The 24738-nt window shown below is 43.8% G+C and overlaps 1 protein-coding gene across 4 annotated transcripts in view; it reads right to left on the bottom strand.

Annotated features, from left to right (window-relative positions):
• The window catches only part of KDM2B (lysine demethylase 2B), a 113513-nt gene that overhangs the window by 25462 nt on the left and 63313 nt on the right, over nt 1-24738 (bottom strand). For all 4 annotated transcript variants that reach the window (XM_053959128.1, XM_053959129.1, XM_053959126.1 and 1 more), the window contains 2 exons: nt 20135-20589; nt 13290-13376 (listed from right to left, as the gene is read on the bottom strand). In XM_053959128.1, the coding sequence (XP_053815103.1) occupies nt 13290-13376; nt 20135-20589 (542 nt within the window). The remainder of the gene's footprint in view (nt 1-13289; nt 13377-20134; nt 20590-24738) is intronic.

The raw sequence follows: 24738 nt of genomic DNA on the forward strand, positions 1-24738 counted from the left end.
GGGTGTGCCGAGCGGCGCTGGGCGGGGAGGATGCGCGGCCGCCCGCGGGGCGCTCGGCGCTGCTCGGGCTGCTCAGACAAAGGAGACGCGCACAGACACACACACACACACACACCCTGCACCGCGCTACCTGCCCGCTCCCCTCCCGCGGCGCGGGGCGGGCCGGCAGCGGGGAACCTCCATCCCTCGGCAGGAGGAAGGCACCGAGCAAACTTCGAGATTGCAAGCGGCAGAACCAGCGCTGGGATAAGACGAAGCGACCCGGCTGGTGGAGCTGCTCGCATCTGGCCTCACGCTGTTCCTTGTGCAGGCACCCCCTCTTTGACTTGCTCCCAAGGAACCATTTCTAGCCGTGCTCTGATCATCCTGCCCCGCTGCTGGGGTTTCACAATGAAATACCCTCCCCGCAGTGTGACATGTTACACATCGGTCAGCTGGGGACCTGTTCCGGATCCAAAGGTCCCAGGGCCAGCACCTCCACATGGACACTGCCTTTGCCCTCCAGAACTTGAGGGTCACAGGCCTGTATTTGAGTGCCGGAGATTTAAATTTCCCATTGGATTTATGGGCCTGCTTTCAGGGGAAATCCCGATTCCACTCAAGTTGTTAGGATTTTGCCTCCGGCTCCTACGCCCACAACACAGAATTAAACATGAGATTAAATATTTGCATGTGCTGAGCAACCAAGAAACCATAAAGAAGCACATCTAATGGTCCTTGCATCAGGATTTTTGCCAAACTAGTTTCAGCTCGGTTCCCTGGTCTGAATTACCACACGGCACAACCACTTTGGGTAGTTCAGAAGAGGCAGCAACAGGCAAGAGCTGGCACAGGATCAAGCAGCAACACAACCCTTGTGACACCAGGATCCACACCGAGCCTGGCCCCTCAAGTTTAAGTAACAAAACACAGCCAAACTTTAAACACATATTTACAGGCAACTGCTGATAAAGCCACGTGAATCGTGTAATTATGCCCCTTCCTCATTTTCAGTACATTAAATATCCATTGAGTGCTGTACTCCTGTCCTCTTGCCAACTCAAACTCAAATGATGGGTAGGTGATGGTGTTCTCCCCATCCTGCTCATCCACCATGCTGGGAGCGAAGCATTTACTGACAACACACGACGGGGCTCCCAGAAGGCGATGGGATGTGCTCAGCCTGTCTCCTCAGGTTTCTCTCTTCCCCCATTGTGTTCCTACACAACCGGGAGCGGGAGCAGATGAAAGCTGAGGCACGAAAGGCATGTGCCTAAGGCCTTGGCTTTCAGAATCACAAGGTAGTATCAGAATCCAATGTTTTCTGGAGGAGAGAGGAAGGGGGAATGCATCTCATGACAGGCCTACAATGTTTTAAAGCACGAGCAAGGCCGTGGCTACAGCCGTGTTGGTGGTGCTGTAATACACCTGGCCTGCAGCAGCAGCAGCAGCAGCAGGAGGACGGATGACATCCGGAAGGAAAATGCCTGGTCCCACACCTGCCCGTGGGCAGACCAAGTCTCCACTAGCCCAGTTCCGTGTAACCTGGCTCACATTTGTCTGTCCCTCCGGCCTTTTGGCTCTGTAATCCAGACAGGAGGAAAAAATAACTTGTGACATCCCCCAAGGACAATCCACCAGTCACACCACAGCAAAATGTCATTCACAGCAAATTAAATCATGACAGAGATCATCCTACTCCTCTCAATCTGCAATGCATTCCAGCACTCCCGATGCTGGCATTGGCCTCTCCTGGCTGCAGCAGGTTCCTCCCCAGTGTAACCCACAGCACCCTGACCCCACAGCCAGCCCTGCCACCCGAGAGCATCACCACACTGCCCTTGCAACAGCACCACAAGTGACAAGTGAGCTCTAATTACAGAGCCCGAGTTAGGACAGAAGGCTCACACATGCCAAGATCTTGGAATGATTTCCAAACGCTATGTAAACTTTGCTGAGATGGTGTTTTAAAAAAAGGGATAGGGTATGATACAAAATAGCAAATTGGGAATCAGCAAGGGGGAAACAACACAATAAAATAATTGTTTCTGATTATAATTGTTCTCAAAAAAACTTATCCTGTACAAGAGCAGCTAACCATTCAAAGGAATATTTAATACACAGAAGGAACTATTAAGAGAGCATTTTCCAGCTCAATTCTTTCAGCTTGTCTGCACTAGAGAACACTAAATTACAACAAATAGTGAGCAACCCTTGTGTGAACAGCATCTAGTTGCCCAGCCTGGTGGAGTTTACAACAGTTTAGAACACAAAATAAGCAGCAGTGACCCCAGTCCTGCCTGCAGCGGCAGAACTGTGTCCATACTTCAGCTTAGTGTGATACAGTTCAGTAATAAATAACATCCTTAATTATGCTGCTGAATGAGCCATAGTGAAAACTGCATGAAAACAGACAGCACCTTCTATTTTGAACTGTTGCTTTGATTGCACCTCACCTGAAGTCATATATAAGTCTCATCAATATCATAATCTTCTCCACAGAAACCAATTATGTTGTCACAAACTGAGACAATAACCTCAAGCGAAGAATAAACAGCAGGAGCAGATGAGTGCCAAAGAACCAGATTTTATTCTCATGCAAATATCCTTAAGTAGTAAAACCAAGCTGGGGGAGGACGACTACAACCCCTGTGCTGTACTCACTCCTGAGCATCTCCTGTACCAACAGATTGCTGCTGCTGCCAGCGCTGAACAGGATCTGTCTTTTCCTATTACACACTAGAGCTTATGATGCTCAATAATGAAGTAAAATAAAGTTTTTTATGTGGCACAAACACACTTTTGATTTAACCTTCCCTTGAAACTTTTTATGCACCTTTAGTATTATATTTAGCTGGTATTAGAAAAAAAATATTTACAGAGAAACTATTAGATCTCAAGTTGGTTGATATGCAAGTCCTTGGAAAAAGATGTGATTTGAGCTGCTGCTGCTTTCTGTAGGCCAGCACATATGTTTTTGAAAAGGAAATCCACTGAGATGTTTATGAATCACAATGATTGACCTGTATCAGAATAAGAGAGTTACCTAGTAGCTTTCTAGGGTTCATTGTTTTGGTGTAAGTGTCCATTCACATGAAATACGATCTTAACTGTTGGGCCTGGGCAAATTTCATGACACTTTTCTCAAGAGTTTTAACCAATATTTCAGTTGTATTCTCAACACTAGCAGTGACAGTCTGACAGCCTAAATATCCACAATCTTACTACTTCCCATCAACTTCATCTGAAGTATGACATAAGAGTTGTCATCGGATGCACTGAGTATCTGTCACAATCGTTTCAATAGAGTCTGATTGATCAACTTTAGATCAAATAAAGTAAAGCAAGATGAAATAATATTGATTGCTCCCTCCATGCAATGCTACTGCTCATACTTCCCTAACCACTGTCCAGCACTGCTCCAGGAGAACCAAAGGCAGCAAGGGCTGTACAAACACCTCCTGGACGACACAGCCTGGGCTATTGCAGCAGAGGAGCACCCAAATAAGAGCCCAGACAAACCCTCCTGACAGGAATTCCTCACTCATAAGCCTTAAAACCCAAAGAACCCTCCCCAAACCCCAACACCCTGTCATCTTAAAAAAGTAGTAAGTAAGACTGCAGAATGGTGAAACATGGACTTCATCTACCACACAAAACAGACTCTTCTTTGCAGGAAGAGCCATGACATGACTGGGACTATCTACTAGGAAATGAGGGAAATCCTGCCATGCTTCCTTCTTCCACAGAGCCTTATGGCACAAAGCATTTCCACAGCACAGTTTGTGTCTCCAAGAGCCATGTTCTGTCAGTAAATGCAAGAACTAGTGAAGGAGGTTCCTAAGAAGATAAGCAGTGACTGCCATGCTGTGGAGGAACATGCAAATAGATGTGAAAGAGTGGATTAACCGGAATAGGAAACCTGCTTTCCTGCAAGAGGCTCAGTGTGCTCTGACACACAGCACAGAATGCTGGGAGACAGTCAGCTGTGTCCAACGTGTGGGCAGCAGCCTGAAAATCCAGAGACCAAACTCAAACACATGGTAAGCAAAGGAAAAGCTCCAGTGCAGTTTGCCTGTGAGGGCTCATTGCTCATTGTTCTCACCTACACACTTGACTTGGATTTGTGGGGTAACATCCAGGACTAACAACTAAACCACACCAGGCTAAGACTTGCAGCTGCTTTGCTTTTATTGGAATGTACCCATATATTCTTTTATATTTGTTATTTTCAAAAAGGAGAGCATTGCTGTCCCTCTTCTATCTGTCCCTCTCCACTGGTGCCTGCAGGAAAGTCCTGAAGTTGAAACAAGCCCTCATTTATATTCTCAGCAGACTTTAATTTCAATGTGCTGTGGAACTAAGAGGAAGCCATCTTCTTGGGGACAGAACATACAATTCAATTGTGTTCTGAAAAGTGCACACAGGATTAATGTCCATAATTGCACGGCCTGTACTGTGGAATGACAAACGCCTTTCCCACTGCTCTGCCAATGTGCTTCGATCCAGAACAAAACTATTAACTTTCACATACGTCCTCAAAGCTTGGATTGTTTTGATGCTGAGATGGTGGAGAGCAAAAGGATGTTGGAAGTCTTAAACCAGGTTCAAACCTTAGCCTCTGTCGGCCAACTCAGCAATAAACATAGGCCAGGCTCCTGGTGAGAAAATCTGAGATCTGTCAACTCACTTCACATAGACTATCTAAGGAAAAGGCCTTAAGACTACAGTAGTTTCCATCAGCACTTATACTGTCATGAAATAAAGAGAAAGCTTCTGTCTTGAAAAATGGTAGTCAAGGCATAGTTGGGAAAAATTCATATTCCTGAATATTCGTGTCTATGGTAGAAGAATGACAATGGGGAGGAATACATAAATCATCTCGTATGATACCTGGAGCACAACAGTTGGAAAACAGAGATGTCTGTTCTTTTTTTTTTTTTCCCCAATCCATTTAGATTTCTAGTCAGAGTCAAAATGGCTCTAATTTACCTGTTTGATGTATTAATCACATAAAGGCATTGGTCAGATTTCAAAGCAAGTGGCTGAGAGTTGATAAGAAGTGAAAATATTAAGTCAAAGATGGAAGATTAAGAAGGTGCTCATTCAAGTCCTTGCTATTTATAATTACTCCCTGAAGGGACACAATATTTCAAGTACAGCCTCTTGAGGTGAGAAATAATCTGTCAAGTCACCAGGCAAAGGTGTTAGAAAAATACTGAGGCAATAGGCAGTGAAGCTCTTTTGTAGAGTCACGGAGTGGAGTGGGTTGGAAGGGACCTTCAAGACCACCTTGTTCCAGCCCCCCTTGGCACGTTAGGTAGGGTCCACATCCACCAGACCCTGGAACTCCTCGGGTCTGCACCGAGTTACTGCACAAATGAATTTGTCTGGAGGACTAATGTCTGTAAAAGACTGAAACAGCGCTCAGAAAAATAAACAGGTCAGGCAAGGAGCTGCCTTCCTGGGCAGCACTGCCCTGGGAAAGCAGAGGCTTGACAGGAACTCCCAGTAGCTTCAACAGCTTTCACTCCTCTGCACTGTACCCCGAGAAACCTTTGGTTCTGGTGCATCAGGTTTTTTTTCCTGCCTCCAAGTGTACTTAGCAGGGGAAGGCCTTAGTTTCGAATGTGTACAGCTACTGTGGGAAGTCCCCTAAAAAAATATCCCCCAAACCTCAGCTATGTGGTTTTGTGTGTTAATAGATTTGTCAGGAGCCAGAACTGGGATATTTTTCTTGAATACATTTCAGCTCTCTCCTACCACATGGCATCTACTACCCTACAGTGTAAAAGAACACGAATTATTCAAAATTATTTAAATCACTGATTCCAATCACAATTTAAATCAGTAAAGAGAAAAACAAATTTAAATTGATTTAAATCCTCATTTTCTTTTGTACTTGTGTTATTTTCTGTGAGAAAAGTAATTATTAGCATCTGATAACTATGAAGAAATGCCTGATTTGCAGTAGATTATGAACTTTATAATCAGGACTTTTTATCAACAAAAAGGATTCACAATACACACATATTTGTATATGCAAATCTCCTTGCAGACTACTGGCATTTTAAATTGTTGTTGACACCAAACAGAGTTCAGGCTCTGCTGTGTGGGATCATTTCAAACACCTTTAAGCTGGTGCCTGGCAAGAATGAAATGTGACAGTTTAAATCTCCTTTTTGCTCCTGCACCACTTGGAATGACTGATGGAAAACTTATTTGAATCTCAACCAGAAAAATACACCATACAACAACTTACTCAAAATCTCAACCAGAAAATACATCATACAACAATTTACACAGGATTGTTTTGCTGTCTTATCTATCTTTATCTTTTTTATCCAAGTTTTTTCTAACACCAGATAGACTCTATTTGTAGTTTAATTCTGAAGTGCTTGTTTTTAATTGTCAGTATGTGCTTTCTAATACATTTGTATTCCCACAGGAAGTTTCCTGAGTAGATCTCCATGGAACTGGCCTGTCTTAGGGAATCTGGCAGAGTTTTCCCACTGCTGCTACATGGAATGCTGCTTTCCTGGTGGTAGCCCCGGGCAGGCTCCTGAAGCTGATGCTGGTTTGATGTTGTGCCATTTCTACGTGCTCAGATCTGTCTCAGACACCACTCTGGTTAAAACACTAATTGCTGTAACGAGTCCCTCACTGCTCCAGCTTCTCTGGGTGGAGCTAGCCCAACGATAGCTATGGCAGGAATTCTTAGTAAGCAAGCAAGTAAAAACTGGAAGCACTTATTCAAAGGTTTTCAGGAATGTTCTTTGTCCACCTCACACCTCTCCCCCTGAACTGAAAGAAAACCTGATATAAAACAATGCTCAACACTTCTGAAAAATCACATTGGTTTCAAGTTAATTGAAACCCTCCATTTTACGCTGTACCCTCTAATTTTTGCATATAATCAAATTCATTGTGTCCACTGATTCTTAGTCCATTTACTTATTATTCCTTAGCTTTGATCCAATGCATAATGTCACATAAAATTGAATCCATAAATAAAGGAGCTCTGTTCTTAAAAACTGGTAGATTTTTTTTTTCTCTTCCCAGCACTTTTAAGGTGAAACACCAAAAAGAGGGGAGAAGTTTCCTTGCTGGAAATGGTGGCAGACATATGAAAGTACATAGGGACATCTATGGGGTCCAGATCTGGAGATGGTGGGTAATCCTGCCAAAATTTATTATTTAAAATACAGGTTCATTCTAAAAATCTACCATCCTTTTCACCACAGCTGTCCGCTGTTCTTCTTGTCTGCTCTTTGGTTCTGTGAACAATGATCTGAAATCTTATTTCCAGCCTAAATCTATTTATAGTATGTTTATATTCACTTCTTCCCATGCCAACATTGTCCATTAGCTTAAATAACTCTTTTCCTGCCCCAATGATTATACTCCCTGAGGTCCTTACACAACAATCATCTCCCCCTTCAACTCTGCTGGGCCATGCTGAACCAGGCATGTCCTGCCAGTCTCTGCTCTCCAACATCACATCTTGAATATATGTGGTTGTGGAGTCCCACATTCACCCTCACCTCAAAACTACCTATAATAGAACTAGTATACAGTAAAAAAAAAAAAAAAAAAAAAGCTCAAATGTATGGGTTATGTACCAGAAAAGACTGAACTGACTTGTGATTTTCAGCTTGGGAATAGGGGAAAAAATACTGAAACACAGTAATGGGGGCATAAAAAATCCTTGACAGCACAGAGATGAACAGAGACCTCATTCAAATTTCTCAGAATGCATGATACCGAGGGCATGAAGTGTATTTATGATATTAAAGGACAGATCTGAAACAACATAAGGAAGTACTTATCTACACAGAGCTTTATTAAACCGCAGGGGACACTGGCACAGGATGCTGAGCAGATCAAAAAGATCAACAGGTTCCACAAATTATTAGGTAAATTCACAGAGAGAAAAAAATTCTACCAGGGAAAACTAAGCCGAAAAGATGAAGATATAATCTTCCATCTTAACAGGGAAGATAAGCAAAGGGAATCTCTGTATTTCTGCTTTGTTCCTACAACTCCTTTAACAGCGGTGACAGCACCACTGGGAACAGGACAGTGCTACAAGGACTGTGGGCTGGTGGAACATGACTTTCCTCAGCCTCAGGAATCAGCCTTTTGCTCTGCCTCTCACAGATTAGTTCATATGAGTTAATCCTCCTTTTTCAGATCCATGGATGTGTCTGTAGAATTCTGCAAAAAGACTTTTAGCAAAAATAATGGGGTACAAACTGAATTGCTGTAGGACAGAACTCACTGATGACAGAAATCAGATGCTGCCATCCCAGAAGGCTCCTTTCAATTGATGCCCACCTGTGACCACCCCAACCCAAAAAAAAAACCAGCCTGAGAGATGCCTTCCTTTTTTTTTTTTTTTTTTTTTTTTTCAATTATCACTTTTTCTTCCTGGTTCTCATGCCCTGATACAGAGCTATGAACATTATTTGCACTGCCAATTGCAGGGAAACTGGTGCTTAAAAAAACCAATAATCCAATCAAAGTTTCAGTTTGTGGCCTTTACTAATTAAGAGTATTCCATTAAATAGGAATATTACCATTTCCTTATTAGACTTCTCAGCTATCTTCTTTTAAAATCAGCAGGTAAAAATTACATGGAGAAAGAGTATGAACAGGCATCAGAGAAACAGCCACATATTGCAGCACTGTTAACCAGCTCCTGAAAATTACAGCTCCATCTCCTTCTCACAGCCAGACCTAAATATATTTGGACACTCGCTCTCATTGCAAATGCAGTGGCTTTAGTTTTGTGCCAGGTAAGAGAGATGAGAATCCAGCTTCCAGTCTGCATTTCTAACTCTTCACAGAACAGGAGAGTCCAAACATATTTTAGTTCTTTATAGCTGCTCTTCATAGACAACTAAAGATCTTTATCACGATAAAAACAGAAGGCACTGCCACAGAGTGTAATTACATGCTGCTGGAGTTGACTATTTTCTTCCAGAAATAGGAAATGGTTTGAAAAATGTGGTTTCTGCTTAAGCCATATTCTGAGTCCCTTAAATAAAATACTATCTCTAATTCCTGTGCAGATAAATGGGAACTCTGGTACTGCAGGGCTGAGTAACTCATGGGAATGGGTTTCGAGACTGGGCTTGGCAGGCACCAGCTTCCTGCACCAGTGACCAGCTGTGAGTTGCCACAGTGGAAAATCAGGTTTAGGCTCTGTGTCATGTCCCAGGGATGGGGTAGAAGTTAGTTGGGATGACTCCTTGCTCCTCTTTAGCTGCTGAAGAACCCAGCACTTGAAGGCAGCGTGCCCTATGGAGCTCTTCCCTTCGGACAGCATGGCACAGCAGGATTTGGACAAAGGGTGGACTTGATGATCCTGGAGGTTTTTGCAACCTTAATGATCCATGACTGCAACCCCCCCAGATAACACTGAGCCCTGCACCAAGTGAGGACAAGCCAGAGCTGCACAGCCCCCGGCACAGGAACAGGATGGGGGCTGCACATCCACAGCTGCATCCGTGCTGGCAGCCAGTGGGAAATGTCCTGCCTGAAGGTACACGAACTGTCAGTCAGCCAGCAGGACAAGCAGGTTTCAAATATCCACTCAGTCCCACATTCCTGATTCCTCCAACAGGCCAAATTAGGATTGTTGTACATATCCTAAAACCACTGGCACTGGACTGTTGTCTCTTACTGTACAGCTAAAAGAAAAAGAGAGGTTCTTGCTTCTTCTGAAATAGATTTTCCAAAGGGGAAAAAAAAAAAGGTGCCTAAAGGAGAGTAATTATTGTGCTAAATAATTATCAATAAATTATAAGAAGTACAAGCAACTCAAAATAGCTCCATAAAGATGAGTAAATATGATCTGAAGAGGTGTCTATGAATCACACTCCATCTCTCTTATTACCACAAAACAGTAATGGTTCCTACATTTTACTACAGAACTTTTCACTGAAGATGCAAGAGGTCTTTATAACCATTAATTTCACCTCCCAGGCTCCCAGCTGGGAAGCCCCATCTCCACCTGGAAAAGCTCAGGGAGCAAGAATGTGCCCTTCACCTCACACGACACAGGGTGCTGCAGCAGAGCTGGGAACAGGCGCAGACCCCGGCCTCCCATTTTGTGCATTAACCACAAGATCATCAAATGTCACCCAGTTATTCCATCTACTCACTAAACCATCGCTGATCATGACTTCTGTTTCTTTTCCCAGAGAACCATTCTGTTTGTCAGGGAGCTGCAGTGTGACTGGCAGCCCCAAATGTTTTGGAAAAGGTGGACAGAGCGGGGCACCACTGCGGGGCCACGACACACGGACAGCTCTTCCCTGTACTTGCTTAAATGTCCTGCCCATTACACCTCAAGCTCTCTGAAGTGGGATCTGAGGTGAATGAACATGTTTCTTCCTTAAACCCCAGCATGTCACAGGCTTCAAGAGCCGTTCTGCAGCTCTGTGCATGCTGCTCATGTCACACTCACAACACGTGAAAGAAACTGACTCCGTTCTAAAGGGAATTATTCTTTGTTGCTCCGAAAATCATTCAGGTTACCAAAGGCACATTCTTTCAAAACAAGTCAGTGTAAGCAAGCTCGACCTTCCCCAACTTGGGTTACTTACACAGACACTCCCTGTCCCTATTCCAGGGACCTGACTTCAGTCAGGGTTCTCTCCCTCTGCTCTTTGCCTTTCCCACTCCATCCCTTTTCAGTACTTGCTTCTCTCCCAATCCTGCTCTCTTGCCATTTCTAGTCTCTTCCCCTCCTTTCTTTACAGTAATTTCCATTTTCTTTGAAATGTTTTGGCATTTAATGCTGGCTTTATTCTTCCTTCTCCATCTGCTGCTCTTGTCTTTCTAAATCTTTTCTGGAGCCTTCTCTTGGGAGAAAGCAAGAGAGATGTACTTTTTTTCATGTACTGCTTCATCTTTCTGGATTTCAGTTCCCTTCTTTTCCTTCATGGCTTGGAATCAGACAATCCTCCTGTCCCTGGAAGCTGATACCAACTAAAATGTCTCCTCGCAGCCCCACATTAGCAGGTACTGTGCTGTACTGGATCTCCTGCTCCCTCTGAACACAAGGATCTCAGGAAAGCACTGGGAAATATCTGCCATTTCTCCTATAAATACTACAAGACTGCAGAAAGCAAAATTACTGGTAGCTTTTACTCCCCTGCCTTGTGATCAACATTTATGGGATCTTCTGGCCATGGAGACTTGCTCCACCAGCTATAATCCATTTTCCAAGGGAGTTTCCCCCTCCCTAAGGGTTTTTCTTCTCTGTAAAATCTTCTATTTCATTATCAGGGCTTACAGGGAACAAAGGAGGAATAACCAAGCTTAACTACTAAAACTGCTTTTAGACAAATCTCCCCTATATTGTCTTTCCCACAGATTTTAATTTGGAACTCAAAGGCTCAGCTCTAAGATGTCTCTTCCCAGCGTGTTCACTTGGCCTCTGTTCCCAGGAAGGGAAATAGCTGGAACATGGAAGATGACAAGGACATTTGCCAATTAGAAGCACCACAACAAATTTCTCTTGGGAAATGTGCAGCCCTATCTGCAAGTGTACCTTTGAACTAAAACATAAGACATAACACAAGCTGATCACAGATTAAGAAAAGCAAATACGAAGAAAATGGTGAAAGGATTTTTTTCTGCTATCAATTTTTGTTTATTTCCAAACTTTAACCTCAAGTCTGACTTTCTGTGAAAGTTTTCCTTGTATTTGTTATTAACTGGTATGTTTGATATTGTCATACCAGTGGGAATGATGCCTCCTGAATGTTTTTGCTTTCAGAAAGGCAGAAGGAAAATAAATACCTGAGAAAAACCCCTTGCAGCCAGCAAGATGGATTTTGCAAAAAAAGGTAAGTTTTAAGTCACAAAAATTATAAATCCTTTACAGTTGCAGTTACATTGCCAATACACAGAAATAAAAGAGAAGAAATGAAGCATTTATCAAGGTTCCAAAATAAAGTGAACAAGAACATAACAAATACCAAAGCTTATAAAAGCCTCAAAGCACTCAGATCCTCCCTTCTCTCAGAAGCTCAAAGGGGAGTCAGTTGTTCCTTAGTTTTATCTTACATGTTTCCCACACCACCTTCTCTCTGGTCAAGTGATTTTGCTTTATTCAATGCCTAAAATATACCTGACCATGGAATGAGCAGCAGCCATAAAACCAGAGGAGTGGAGAATCCCCCACCTATTTCTCAAGGTTTTCCACCATTGTTTCTAAACCAATGTTTTAAACACAGAGCATATTCTCATGGATTTATTACAAGCTAAAAGGGAAGTAAGTATTTAACAAGACACAATTCCTCTGAAATGTGAAAACCCAAAAAGAGACCAAGAAGGAACGTGGTGTGCTCATCCTGCCCCACTCTCCTCTGGCAGTTCCATGTTTATGGTCTCCTACTTCCCACCTGCAAACAGCAAATTCTCATGGCTACACATGCCATAACACGTTCACCAGCAGAAAAAGTGAGAACTGAGTGAATTGTCTTCCCTGATAATTATTTGAAAGGTACCTACAGGGATAACAACGACAGATTTTCAGATCGAAGCCTGATTTAAGCTGACCGACCCCTTCAGCATTTCTAAAGAAATAATGGATTATAACACTAATTCAGTGAAAAATGAAAGTAAAAATAGAAGCGATGAGACATCTTCTAAATAAGCAAAGCTGCTTTTACAGCGTGCTGAATAACTGCAGTGTGGTAAACATACCACTGTTATAAATAACAACCAGCCTTTTGACATTGTTCTTTCGTTAATTATTTCAAATTCTTTATCAGCCTTAACGAAGCAAACCTCATGGTTCTCCTGCAAAGTGAAAAGAATTACTCCCATGTATAGGAGGAAAAATTAGGATACAAGGACAGAAAACAATGCTTCAAAGTTAAAGTGGCACATGTACACAGCAGTCAGTGTAAGAGAAAAACCATCCGCTCGTTCAGACAAGAGTGTTCCCTAAGTGACTGATTTGTAGCATTTACACATCATTTAATTTTACACAAAATGCATCAAAATTTTTAGATTTAACCATAATTAGTAAACTATCAAGACATTTCAAAGTTTTATACTGGTAAGTAAGGCTCAAACAAATTCTTTTTAAATGGAAACTCTAATTTCTCCCTGCTAAGGCACTTTCTTGTTTTGCTTCAAGTCTTAATCATAAAACCATTACAAGTAACATTTTGTGTTAAAAATGCTAGCAGCTGCCAACAGATAATACACAGCACTTTGTCAGATTACAGATAAATAAACACCAGAGCAGGCACAACAATGGTTAGTAAGTAATTGTGTCTCATTACCTTTGTGGTCTTCTTGGGCCAGCTGACCACAGGGACACCCGAAATGGCAAGATTTTGGTCATCATCAGCATGTTCCTTTAGTATGTTCTGTTGCAAATGAAAAGGCCTTTATTAACCAGAGAAACATTTCTCCAACTCAAGAGTGCAGAGATCTCTGCTCTCATGACAAGATCTCTGCAAGTTACTTTTGCTTCCAAACTTCCAATTCCCACTGAAACTCTACCATCTATCATTAACATCCAAGATGTCAAACTTCTTGCAAAACAGGCAGCAAAATCAACCATCAATCACCTCAAATGTTACAGAATTCTTTAATATTGGTATGTCCAAGACCAGTGTCTTATCACTATCATCCCTCTCCCTCAAAGTCCAGGTTGTTAAATCCAAACTGACTCCACCTCTAACCCCTTCTCTCCTAATCAAGGCTACAGAAGGCCTGAGAAGCAGTGAGGCTCTGCCCCTGTTACTTCAGGCATCAGGTGTGTGTGGTCTGGAGCAATTCTCAGGTGCCTGATCATTCAGGTAAACCAAGAATAAAAATGTACTCTGGAACCTTTCATCTTTTTGCACATGGCAATCCAAGAGCACTGGCATTCCCACTGCCCTTCCTTCCCCCACAATGGGCAGGACAGAGCTGCTGGAATCCAGTTCCCTTTATGTGACCAGCTGAGGCATTCAGGGTCCTGAGTGTTCACTAGGAAAGGATCTGACTATGGACAGCATTAAGGGAAAAAGATCGGTCTCCCCTCCCTTCCACCCCCACCAAACCCTTTTCTTTGATGCACTGTTCTAGAAATTTCATGAGTGGGTTGCAGAGGCTGACACAGCTTCCACCACTGTGAATCACTCCCATGACCAGTAACTCAACACAGAGGTGGTAAAACACTCCGTGGTGCAGCTGGGAATAGTCCACGCTCGCCTCCTGTGACTCCCTACATGCTCACTAATTTAGCTACAAAGCTCTTCATTTTGGAGTTCAGGTGGCTGAAAAGGAAGAAATGAAAACAAATAAAAAGGAATCAGAAGGAGGATTCTGCTGTGCTGCTGAAAACTGAAGGCCGAAACAGCACCAACAGGTTAAAGACCAAAAAATAAAAAGCTCCAATAAAACAAATGAGAACTGCAGGCTGGAAATTACTGCAACAGAATATTTAGGAGATGACCCCAGACAATGAAGTTCAGCGGTGCTGTTCCCAAGTATATGAAAAAAGCTTAATTAGCCAACAACAGGCAGCAAGCTCTGTCAGTCCCCAGTGCAGCACTCTAGTAATTAGTAATTTCACACACTATACAAAAAGAGCTTAAAATACAGTAATTGTTTTAATAGGGAGTGCACTTGGAATTCATCTGTAATCATCCAACTAAAGCCCAGAGTGTGATGGCATGTTCCAGTCCCCAGGAGCCTGAGTTTGGATGAGCGTCCCTGGGGCTGACTTTCTCCCTGGAGCTCAGACAACCTGTCACACTCAGCCCAATTCCCCAGCCTGTGCTTAAATGAGAGCTCTGTTACCACCAGACAGCACAGCCCCAGCACAGAGCTGCTCCTGCAGACAGCAGCACCCCAGCAAGGCTGTTGGTGATACTGGTTAGGCTGAAAGCAGCACCAATGACCAAAATTAAGTGATACCAGTACAAGCCCAGTTTCATCAGCCTGATGCTGTGACTGCACTCAGGGGTTTGCCAAGGTGAGGAGTAAAACCCAGCTTGCCCCAGCCTGGCTGTGATGCAGAATCTGTATTGTACCTGCTCTTCCAGTGCAACACCCAACAACTTTTACACAGGGACTGATCATTGGCAAGTTAAGTCTTGGCCAAGCTGAGGTGAAGTGAGCACCTCTTTTCTCATGTCCTTTTTATTTGGAGAGAGATCACTGCATTAACTGAGCTGTGAGCACATTCTGAAAGTTCAATCCTAAAACTGAGAGCTCTTCTGTATTCTCATTGCAAAGCCAAAATTCTCCAGAACAAGGAGGCAGCTTGAGAGCCATAAACAAAGGACAAATTAATCCCTTTTTACTTTGCTACCTTTAGGTTTGAAAGCCTGTATGACAGAAAACCTTAACATTTCCACTAACGACTGTCAGAGACTCGGAGTTCAATGGAAAGCACAGTATATTCCAAGAACTTGGCAAGGTAATGAAGGTTTCTTGTTATCGTATGTATCACGTGAAAATATTATCCAAGGAGAAATGCAAAACTATGGCAGCTTATCATCTGAGGCAGCTGAAAACAACGGCTGTCTGCACAGAGCACAGCACAGCCACAGTTGCACTGACTGGAGCGTCAAGTGTCAGCTCACAACAGGCTGGGGGAGGCAGGGTTTTGTTCACCTGCTTAAAAACAAGAAAAAAGAAGATAAAGCAAAGCCATGGGGCTCCAGTTAGAGGAACAACGTGATGCTCTTCCAGCACAAGGTGGCTCGATTCATTACACTTGAGGGCTGTGGTGACAACAGCAGGTATGAAGGGAAGAAGCTGATTAACTGTGTAAGAATTCAGCTTAGCCATTAATTTCAAAAGCACAGCAAGGAATGACTCCCCTGAAATGCATTCAGTAGAGGGAGGTTTTTTTCTGTCATCAGAATGGGAAGGGGGTAAGATTTCTTGGCAAGAAAAAGTAAGAACATATTTCAGTAGATATCATCTGTCTTGCACAAGAATCTTCTCCTGCTGCCAAGGAGTTGCAGATATTTGACAACCTCTGTTCTTCAAACCGAGTTTCTTCTGCTCTAATGGACTTCCATAGGCCCTTCTGAAGAAGGGCAATGTTTTTGCTTTGGAGTGGGCAAGGTCTGTGGCATTAGTAAGAGGCAGATCTCACAATCCTGTTTGCCAAGAGCAGCAGAGGAATTACCATCCTCTGGTAACACACAGAAACGTTTCGTGCAGAAATCAGAGGCTGCACACAGGTGAGAATCCCTGGCAGTGGGTTTAATGTGTGGGCTGCACTGCCACAATCCAAGGTCTGCTCAGCTTTACCTGTCCTGTGACGTGGAGTGCAAACTACACCAAGGAGTACAATGGTGACCTCTTCTTCATGCATAAGCCCACCCCAGCACTCTGCAACCACCAGGGATTTAATTCCCTCTTTGGGCTGAGGAAAGAACTGACCTGCTCTCCAAGTGAGGCCTGTTCCTGTCTGCAAATAAGCCTCCCTTGTGCTGCTGCACTCCATCGATCACAGTGATAAATGGGTGCTCAATCTGCAGAGGCAGCAGTTGGCACTTCTGGATTGCTGTGTCCCCACCAGACAGGCACACTTAGTTTGGAGCTCAGATGATGTGTAAGGAATTTACACAGGCTTAGTTTAGTTTTCAGTCTCCCTTCTGGTAAGGAAAATAAATTACTTTACTTCAGAAAATCTCACCTACTTGACATTAAATAGCTGTAAATAGCCGTGGTTGTGTTTACCACTAAGAGCAGTAATCCAGTCACCCATCCTTTACTGTGCTCTTGCTCAGCAGGGAAAGCATGGATTCTTTGTGAGCTACCCCGATTAGTTCTGTGAAACTTCACATCACTGAATAAAATGGTTTCCTTTCTCCACTTTAACTATCCATATCCTGTTTTCTGAAAACATTAATTATCTTCCTAAAGCACAAAGACAGACTTGAATGTCATACAAAAAAAGTTCCTGAGTGTATTTCATTAAGAAATAAAAGTGCTAGAATAAACACTGATTTATTTGCTTCAGGAAGAAACTTGTTTAAGACTTTCCCAGCAGAGCAAGAGCTTTCAGACTTTGTCAGAGCATGTTCTTGCTATGCATTTGTTAAAAATAACTCTCAAATGGGTGCACTAAAAGGGTACTTCTAATAGGAAGCATTATTAATACATCACATGCCTGAAAGTTGGGTTGCCCATGAAATAAACCTTGTTAATACAGCCGAATACAGTCACAGCACGGGTCATTTGCACAGCTCCTGCAGGATTCCTGCCTCCATTCAGTCACACAGCTGACTGGTGCTCTGGGTATTCAGCAGGGTGAGGTAAAGGGGCCAGGCCTCCGCTCACTCCACTGCTGATGCTATCAGCAAACCCCCCACGTTATTATCTGTACAGGTTGGAAAACTGGTAGCAAAGTAAGAGAGAAGAGGATTCAGTGGTCAAGGAGATAAATACCATTCTGGAAAATGGACTGTATTTCTTCCTCTGCCATTATGTCTTTATGTGGTACAGGGCAAATCTTTTAAGTCAGTTTTCCACAGGGTGTCATGAGTTGTGTGCTCCTGCTCTCTGCTCTTCCTCACGCCTGGCTTGGGATCTGGATGCTAAAGATCAGAACTCTGCTCTGCAGAAATGTTAAGTCACTACTGTTTCAATATAATTAAAATCATCTTTCCACAGATCATTGTTAAATACACTAACTGTCCTGTGGCACGTAAGGCCAGTACCCAAAATTACTTTTATCTTAATCTCTTTGCACCCCAGTTCCCTGTGATAACAACAGCTCATCCATTACGTGGGAGCAGAGGGTGGGGATCCCTGGGAACCCCAAGGGACATTCATTCACCCTGTCCAGCTAGGGGGTGAACATCAGTACCCCATGGAACAGCAAGGGTGGAACAGCTGCATCCTCACACCAAGGAACCCTGGATCCTGCAAGGACCATTATGCTGGAGCATGCTCAGAGGACTAAAATCTGTCACTTGGCAACTCCTCCCTCAGCATGCTCCAGCCTTTGAAGGTAAAAGCTCTGAACACACTCACACACTTGGGTTTGATTTTTTTTTTTTTTTTTTTTTGAAGTGAATAAACTGGATAAAACAAACCTCATGCTCCGAGCAGATCGGATGCTTTGGCTCCACTGCACTGCTCTCTACCACATCAACGAGCACAGTGGCAGAAAGGAGGGATGGCTGTTGCACCCAGGGTCCCAGAAGTAGGTGGGAATGGGTCACACCTTGTCAGTGGCTGCCTGTGACAATCTGATGATGAGCAAAGAGAAGGCCTTGCTGGGAATCCTGGACTCCCCCCTGACCTGGGAGGCAACAAACTCAACTGCCCCTAACTGCCCCCATTCCTTCAGAGCACCTGGGAAGTGGATTGTGCAACCACAGGGAGTTATGGAGGAAGCTGACTGCATGGGCTTTAATTAATTTACTCTGCCCTAGTGGCTCCCACTCTCTGAAGACTGAGGGCTGGCTTATATGTGGGTCAATACTATAAGAAAGATGGGTGAGAAAGTTCTTTAGCAGTTCTTTAGACACTGTTCCAAGAAGATGTTTGAGTTTACATGGTTTTTTAAAAGTCTCACTCTGACTAATCAGTCACAGACCGGCCAAACATCCAGAGGTGATGCCAGGGGAAACAATCCTGCAGCATGTCTGATGTTTAGATGTGGTCATGAGCTCTTTAACCAGCAGGGAACCATCAGTATCCAGATGTTGGGCTACATCCTGATGGTTACAGCATGTGCTGGCAAGGACAGAAAGTTTAGAAGCAGGCAGTTATCAAAGGAGATGGAACATCAAGCTGTACACAATAAACTGGCAGGTGCTCACTTAATACCAGTTACAGCACAGTATCACCAAAAAGGTGATATTGGCCTTTTTTTAAAAGGTCCATTTGTAGTTCTCCATCTCTGTAATCAGTGAATCCACTGCTCTGGAGAGGAATAGGAAAACAGATACTCCCACACGGAGCTTTAAGCCAGAGTCACATATGGTACCTTGCTGTGTTCTAGGGAGATGTCTCACAGCACTCTGGAGTCTGTCATCCAAAGAGGGAGCAGGATCCCACTCGGAACATCTGCACCAGCCATTATATGTTGCACCCCTTTCTGGACTTTTAAGTGAAAATTATCCTGCATCAAGCTTGGAGAAGTAACATGACCATTCTTTCTGCTTCACCACAAATTCAACTTCTGGTCTTCATTCTGATTTCTGATTAAAAGATGACTGATCCCAGAGCAAGCTCGTGAATCTACATCCACAACTTTGAGCAGGTGTGTCCACTTTCATGTACAAAGTGGTTGATTTTGCAAGAAGAGAATTTCTGAGCTCTTGTGGTTTACCAGAACGAGAGCAGTGTATCACACTTCCAAGCTCCAAGATCAGGGAATATGGTTCCACTGCACACTGCACATGTTCAGCCTTCTCTAATGGCTTTGAAGCCTTTCTAAGCAGCTGTTACACCACTTGCACTAAAATAGTACAGGCTCCCTCCCCATTTACCACATGAACACGTATTTTTCCCCTCAGATTGTGCCTTACAGAGCTCTTGTGTATAGAAAATATGTAACTGAAGATCCATACTGTTCACAGACTGAAAATCTACAGAGAAGTTGTGTCACTAGTGAGCACTCACTCTTCATCCCAGCTCCAAAACCAATATATTGTACCAGTGGAGAATAATTATCAACCTATAGAGGGCAATGGAGGAAAGGAAAATGAAAAAGGTGAAAGAAAAAAAAAAGCAGCTGGAAGTGTTAGACAATCTATCTGCTGCAATCAAGTATTTACATTTTGTATGTGTCAGCTAATGAGGTGTACACCAGGGAGACACGAGACCAAAAAGGACTGATTGAGACTATAAATATAAACAGACTTTTTGAGGTATAATATTTACATGTGGAACATAACAAGTGCTGAATTACGAGAGGATATAAACTTTTGGCCACTATTGTGACAGTCAGAAAGGACTGTATCACTTAAATCTGGCTGCAAACAGGAGCCAGAGACAGCTTTGGTTCAAGGAATCATTTCCCTGTCTGTGGCAGAGCAGCCTGACATGAGCTGGTCACCCCACACAAGCTGCCACCCCTCTGCAGCAGAACTTTGCCTTCTGCTCTCCTGCTGTGCCCACAGAGCAGAGTTTGTGTGGATCAGCAAGTTATCACACCCACCTTCATGTCCTCCAGGAGAGCCTGAGGGTCTTCAATGCCTTCTGGAACACACTTCTTGTTCTCTGGGAGAGATTCAAGCTTTTCCACCAGGGCTTTTAAACCCTTCAGTTCAAATTCTGTGAGGTGAGTCCATTTGGTTGAAACTTCTGTAGCTGGAGACCCCGTGGGTGTTTTGGGATAGTCCGTTGGGGTCGTTGATTTTATGCTGTCATCTGACTCATTAGACAAAGTTCTTTTCAGGTACCTCATTACTGTGGCTTTTTGTTTCCTCCCTGCGGCCTCCTTCCCTTCTGAGTGTGTGCTGTTGGGTGAGGAGGAGCCATCCACCAAGGATTTGGAGTTCTTATCCAAGCTGTCATCCTTCTCCTCCTGGAGATGGGCATCGCAAGATTCTTCATCCATGTCTAACCACGAATCTGATGAGTAGCTGTCTGTGCTGCGTTTTCTTTTTGCATCTGAAAGTTAGAAAAAGAATGCTGAATTTTTAGCCAGCGTAACCTCACAGCTGAAGCCCTTCTGTACCACTGGGGCCAGGTGCTGCCTATTTCAAAGGGCACTGGAGAATGGTTTAGTGAGTATGTGACAGGAATGGGCTTTATTCAGTTGATTTTTAATTTTTTTTTTCTTTGAGGGGGGGCGCTTGTTTGTCTGTTTTAATGCTGGTTTTCATTAACATCTACTCAGTTCAAATGACTGGGAAACATTTAGGGAAAAATTATGCTTTCTTCAAAGCTTCAGTCCTCTATGCCTTCAATTAGGAGTAGGCAGAGCTCTTAAGTCACACACAATTAATTTTCCCACAAATCCGAAAAAGACCAGATTCGGCAGCTTTACAGCTTTAAGAGGAGAGTTAGCACAGAAGGAGGAGGGGGAAATGATGGGAGAAAGCACGTTAAAATGCTGTACATCATCATTCTTCCAGGAACCCTGTGCAGCACAAAATCAACTCCTCACTACTTTTCCTCTCTGCAAGCAACAAACTGTTGATAAAGCAAGAACCCCCAGTTGTTAGTGCATGAATACTCATTGCTCTTCTGAGACAGAGGATTTCAACTGTGCTTATTTTATGACAACAAGACAAAACACACTGAGAAACACGGGGACTGTCACAGCTACATGCTACTGGTTTTCCTAATGCCATTCCCGATACATTTTAGGTACTTCTCAGGAAAATTTAAAGGCAAGTTTCTGAGTCTAAAGAACTATTAATCTTCATTTTCCCCTAAGAGCCCCGATTGTTACCCAACTCTGTGCAATCAAGCAGTGAAAGCAATGTAGGAAACCAGTGGCCATGGTTCCCTCAAGCACACATCTTTTCTTATTTATTAGACACAATTTCCCTTACTAAGTGAACAACATTGAATGCAGACTAGCAACAGCAGGAATTTCTCTGGAAAATACAGTCAACACTGGCAACACCCAGTTAAATCAATGTGAATTTTATTACTGGCTGAAATGGGTATGAGATCAAGCTGCAAACAACAACACACTGCAAAGGAAACAGAAGTAACACAGAAAAAGTGAGAGAACAATTAATGAAAAGTTCCTTTCACAGCTTCCATGCTTTGCAGTGCAGTAGCTTTGGATTAGGACAATGTGAACCATGCTTAAGGAAGGATTAAATGGACATTAATGAGAAAGCTCAGCATCCGGTTGTTTAACAGTTGAGGCTCAAAACCAATGCTGGAGCCCAGTTCCAAGCTGGAGAATTCCTCCTGATCACAGACACTCCTTGACTGTGCTCAGTCTGCACCATCTTGTCACAAACACACTGGTCAGAGATGCCACAGGCAGTGGCAGTGTCTGAGGACAGCTTGCTCAGCCTGCCTGGCTGCTCAGCTCTGCAGTTCCCAATAAAAACCCTGCAAGGCCAGCTCAGCTCTGTGTGTTGCTGCCCCAGAGATACGAGTTGGTCACCTCACACTTCAGGGCAAGTGTGCTGCTGCTACAGGGTGTGCAAAAATCCAGCATCTCCATCCAGTCTACTCCTTCAGACAGGCTTGCATTTTTCCTCAAAACCAAAATGGCCATAAAATGACTCCTGACAGGCAAGTTTAAGCTGAAATGCCTGTGAAAAGATGGCAGCCACAGAAAACACCAGCTATCAGCAAGGCAGAGTGCAGCCAAATCCAGCTCCATCCACAGGGCAGGGTAACTTCCTCCCTGCAAACCTCCAAAGAAGCCTCACAGATTATTTTGTGTGCTGAGGTGGTGGCATCAGCGCTCCAAAGCAGCTCCTCCTCTCTGCTCTGTGCTAATACACCCCCATGCTTCTCTTAGAAAAATAAACAGGATTAGAAAATATCTTAACTAGAACATTTAAAACCCACTCAGTTATCCAACTTTTATTTCACACTGTTTTTTCCTTTGTCCACAGTAGCAAGCACACATACCCACCTCAAAGGCTACATAATCAGCTTATGTCATTCTCCCATTTTACAACTGAGGAAACAGATGCTTGGGAGAAAGCACGATTTGCTCATTGTCACACATCAAATCTAGGGAAAAACCAGGAATCAGAATCCAGGCTGTCGGATCCAGGGCTGGAGCCCCCTTCTCTGAGCCACACAGCCTCGGTGAGCTATTTTACAACTGACTCAAGCACAAAGCCCAGCCTCAATGGGAGAAAATGCCAGTGATGTGGCATCAAGCAGGAGAGGGTGGAAGCAGATCCACATCCCTATGCTGCCAGGACGGTGTCGTTAACAGAAAGTGGTGTAAATCTGCACAAAGAAAATCGTGTTTCTGTCCTCCTATGCTGTAGCTCTGCTGAACAGGAACTGATGGCTCTAACTGGGGCAAAGCACAAGTGTAAATAAGGCCTAAAGAAAATGAGGGAGATCACATTATGGAGGTGTGAATAATTTACTCCAAGTAACGCTCTGGTGCGAGGAGAAAAAGCTTCCAAGAGAGATCTCCACTTTTTGTCTCTTGCTCTGATCTATGGAAACAAAAGGCAGGAGAGGAGTGGAGCACCAGAGCATAGTGGGGGCCTGTTCCCAGGAGAAGGCAGCACACGGAGGGGGGCCTGCAATTCCGTTCTGCCAGCTGCCACCGCGTCCCTGCCACCGGCTGTCGGCACGAGGCAGCCCCGCTGTGCCAGCCACACCTGGGCACGGACAGGCAAAACCAACTCCCATCTAACCCCAAACAAACCTCCACCACAGCAGTGCCCTGCTCTCTGCGTGCCTGGCAGTCACTTCATGCCTTGCCTAACTTCCCCGTGGGCACAGGGCTTGCTGCTAACCTGGAGTGTACCACGCTATTCTGGAGCACCAGGGGATTACAGTGCTGGTGCACCACCGGATTAAGAGCAGGCTGCTCTCAAAACACAACAACTGTCTGCTACTGCTGCTAATCTAAAAAAAAAGCACCGAGGGAATCAATAATGGAAGGATAACTTCAAGGTGAGGGAGATTCAATTTTGTGTTTTCAAGTGTTTTGTTGTAATGCAACATGCCACGATTTTTATTTATTCATTTCAATGAAAACACTGTCTGACAGTTACTGTGCTGTGAGCTGAGGCCCTATATAAGCATAATCTGCATTTACTTTGTTGAGAAGTGCATTTTAAGCACTGTATTACCAGGGCTCCACTGACTTGGAGGCTTCTGGTTTATTAAGTCTCTCTGTGGGAAACAGCACATGCTCAGCTCAACAGCTCAACTGTTTCTTCTCCTGAGTCAATGCCCCAGTGAGTCCCAGGTCTGAACCCCATTTTCAGAGAGTCTGAGCTCCCATACAACTTAGTGCAAAAATGCCTTCACCCCCTCATCTCAAAGCAAATAAAACCAGCTCATATAGACCATACAGATCTACAGACCAGCTCATACACATCTAGCTCAGTGAAGAGGTGGAGCAGCACAGACTTGACCACAGGACAGAGCATTAGAACTCTTTTCTCTAGCAGTTCACTTCCCTGTGGTTCTGGGCAGACCACTTAACTTTCCTCACAGTTATCCCCCTGTACAAGAATAATTATACACAGTTTCTTTCCTTGCTGAAAAGCAACTTACTATATTACAGAACTTAAAAGAAGGGATGGGGGTCAGGCATAATTATGAAACCTTTCTGAACTATTTAGAACAGTCCAGTGTGTAGTGTACCTTGCCATTCCCAGCTCCAAACCATGCCATTGTGACTTGGGAGCAGCAGTTGCTATCAGTCTGCTAAAGACAGCAATGACATTTTCATTAGCAGAAAAACCCTGAGCATACTGGAAATGTATCCCATTGCTCCACTGCATGGAGCACCCCATAGAGGAACCACTGTATATACTCAGGTACCTGTCTATCATAAGCAAATCTATTCTATCCCCTGAGGAAGAAGGGGGAAAAAGAGACATGGCTCTTCACTGTGCCAGAGGGCATATTTTCTATATCCATCAGGCTTAACATACAGTTAGAGCCATCCTGTTAAAATTTTAGCAATGAGAATCTTCAAAGCTGCAGGCTACAGAGAAAGCACGTCTCTGATAGCCCAGGATCTTCTCCCAATTACTCTTTGTCAGCTCACTCTCAACATTCATATCTCACTGAAGGTCAACTGTGGTTGAAAACATCCAGTCCAGACTCATTCATGATAAGAGTAAAAATAATGAAGAC

The sequence above is a fragment of the Vidua chalybeata genome, chromosome 18 (assembly GCF_026979565.1).
Source record: "Vidua chalybeata isolate OUT-0048 chromosome 18, bVidCha1 merged haplotype, whole genome shotgun sequence".
Classification (NCBI taxonomy): Eukaryota; Metazoa; Chordata; class Aves; order Passeriformes; family Viduidae; genus Vidua; species Vidua chalybeata.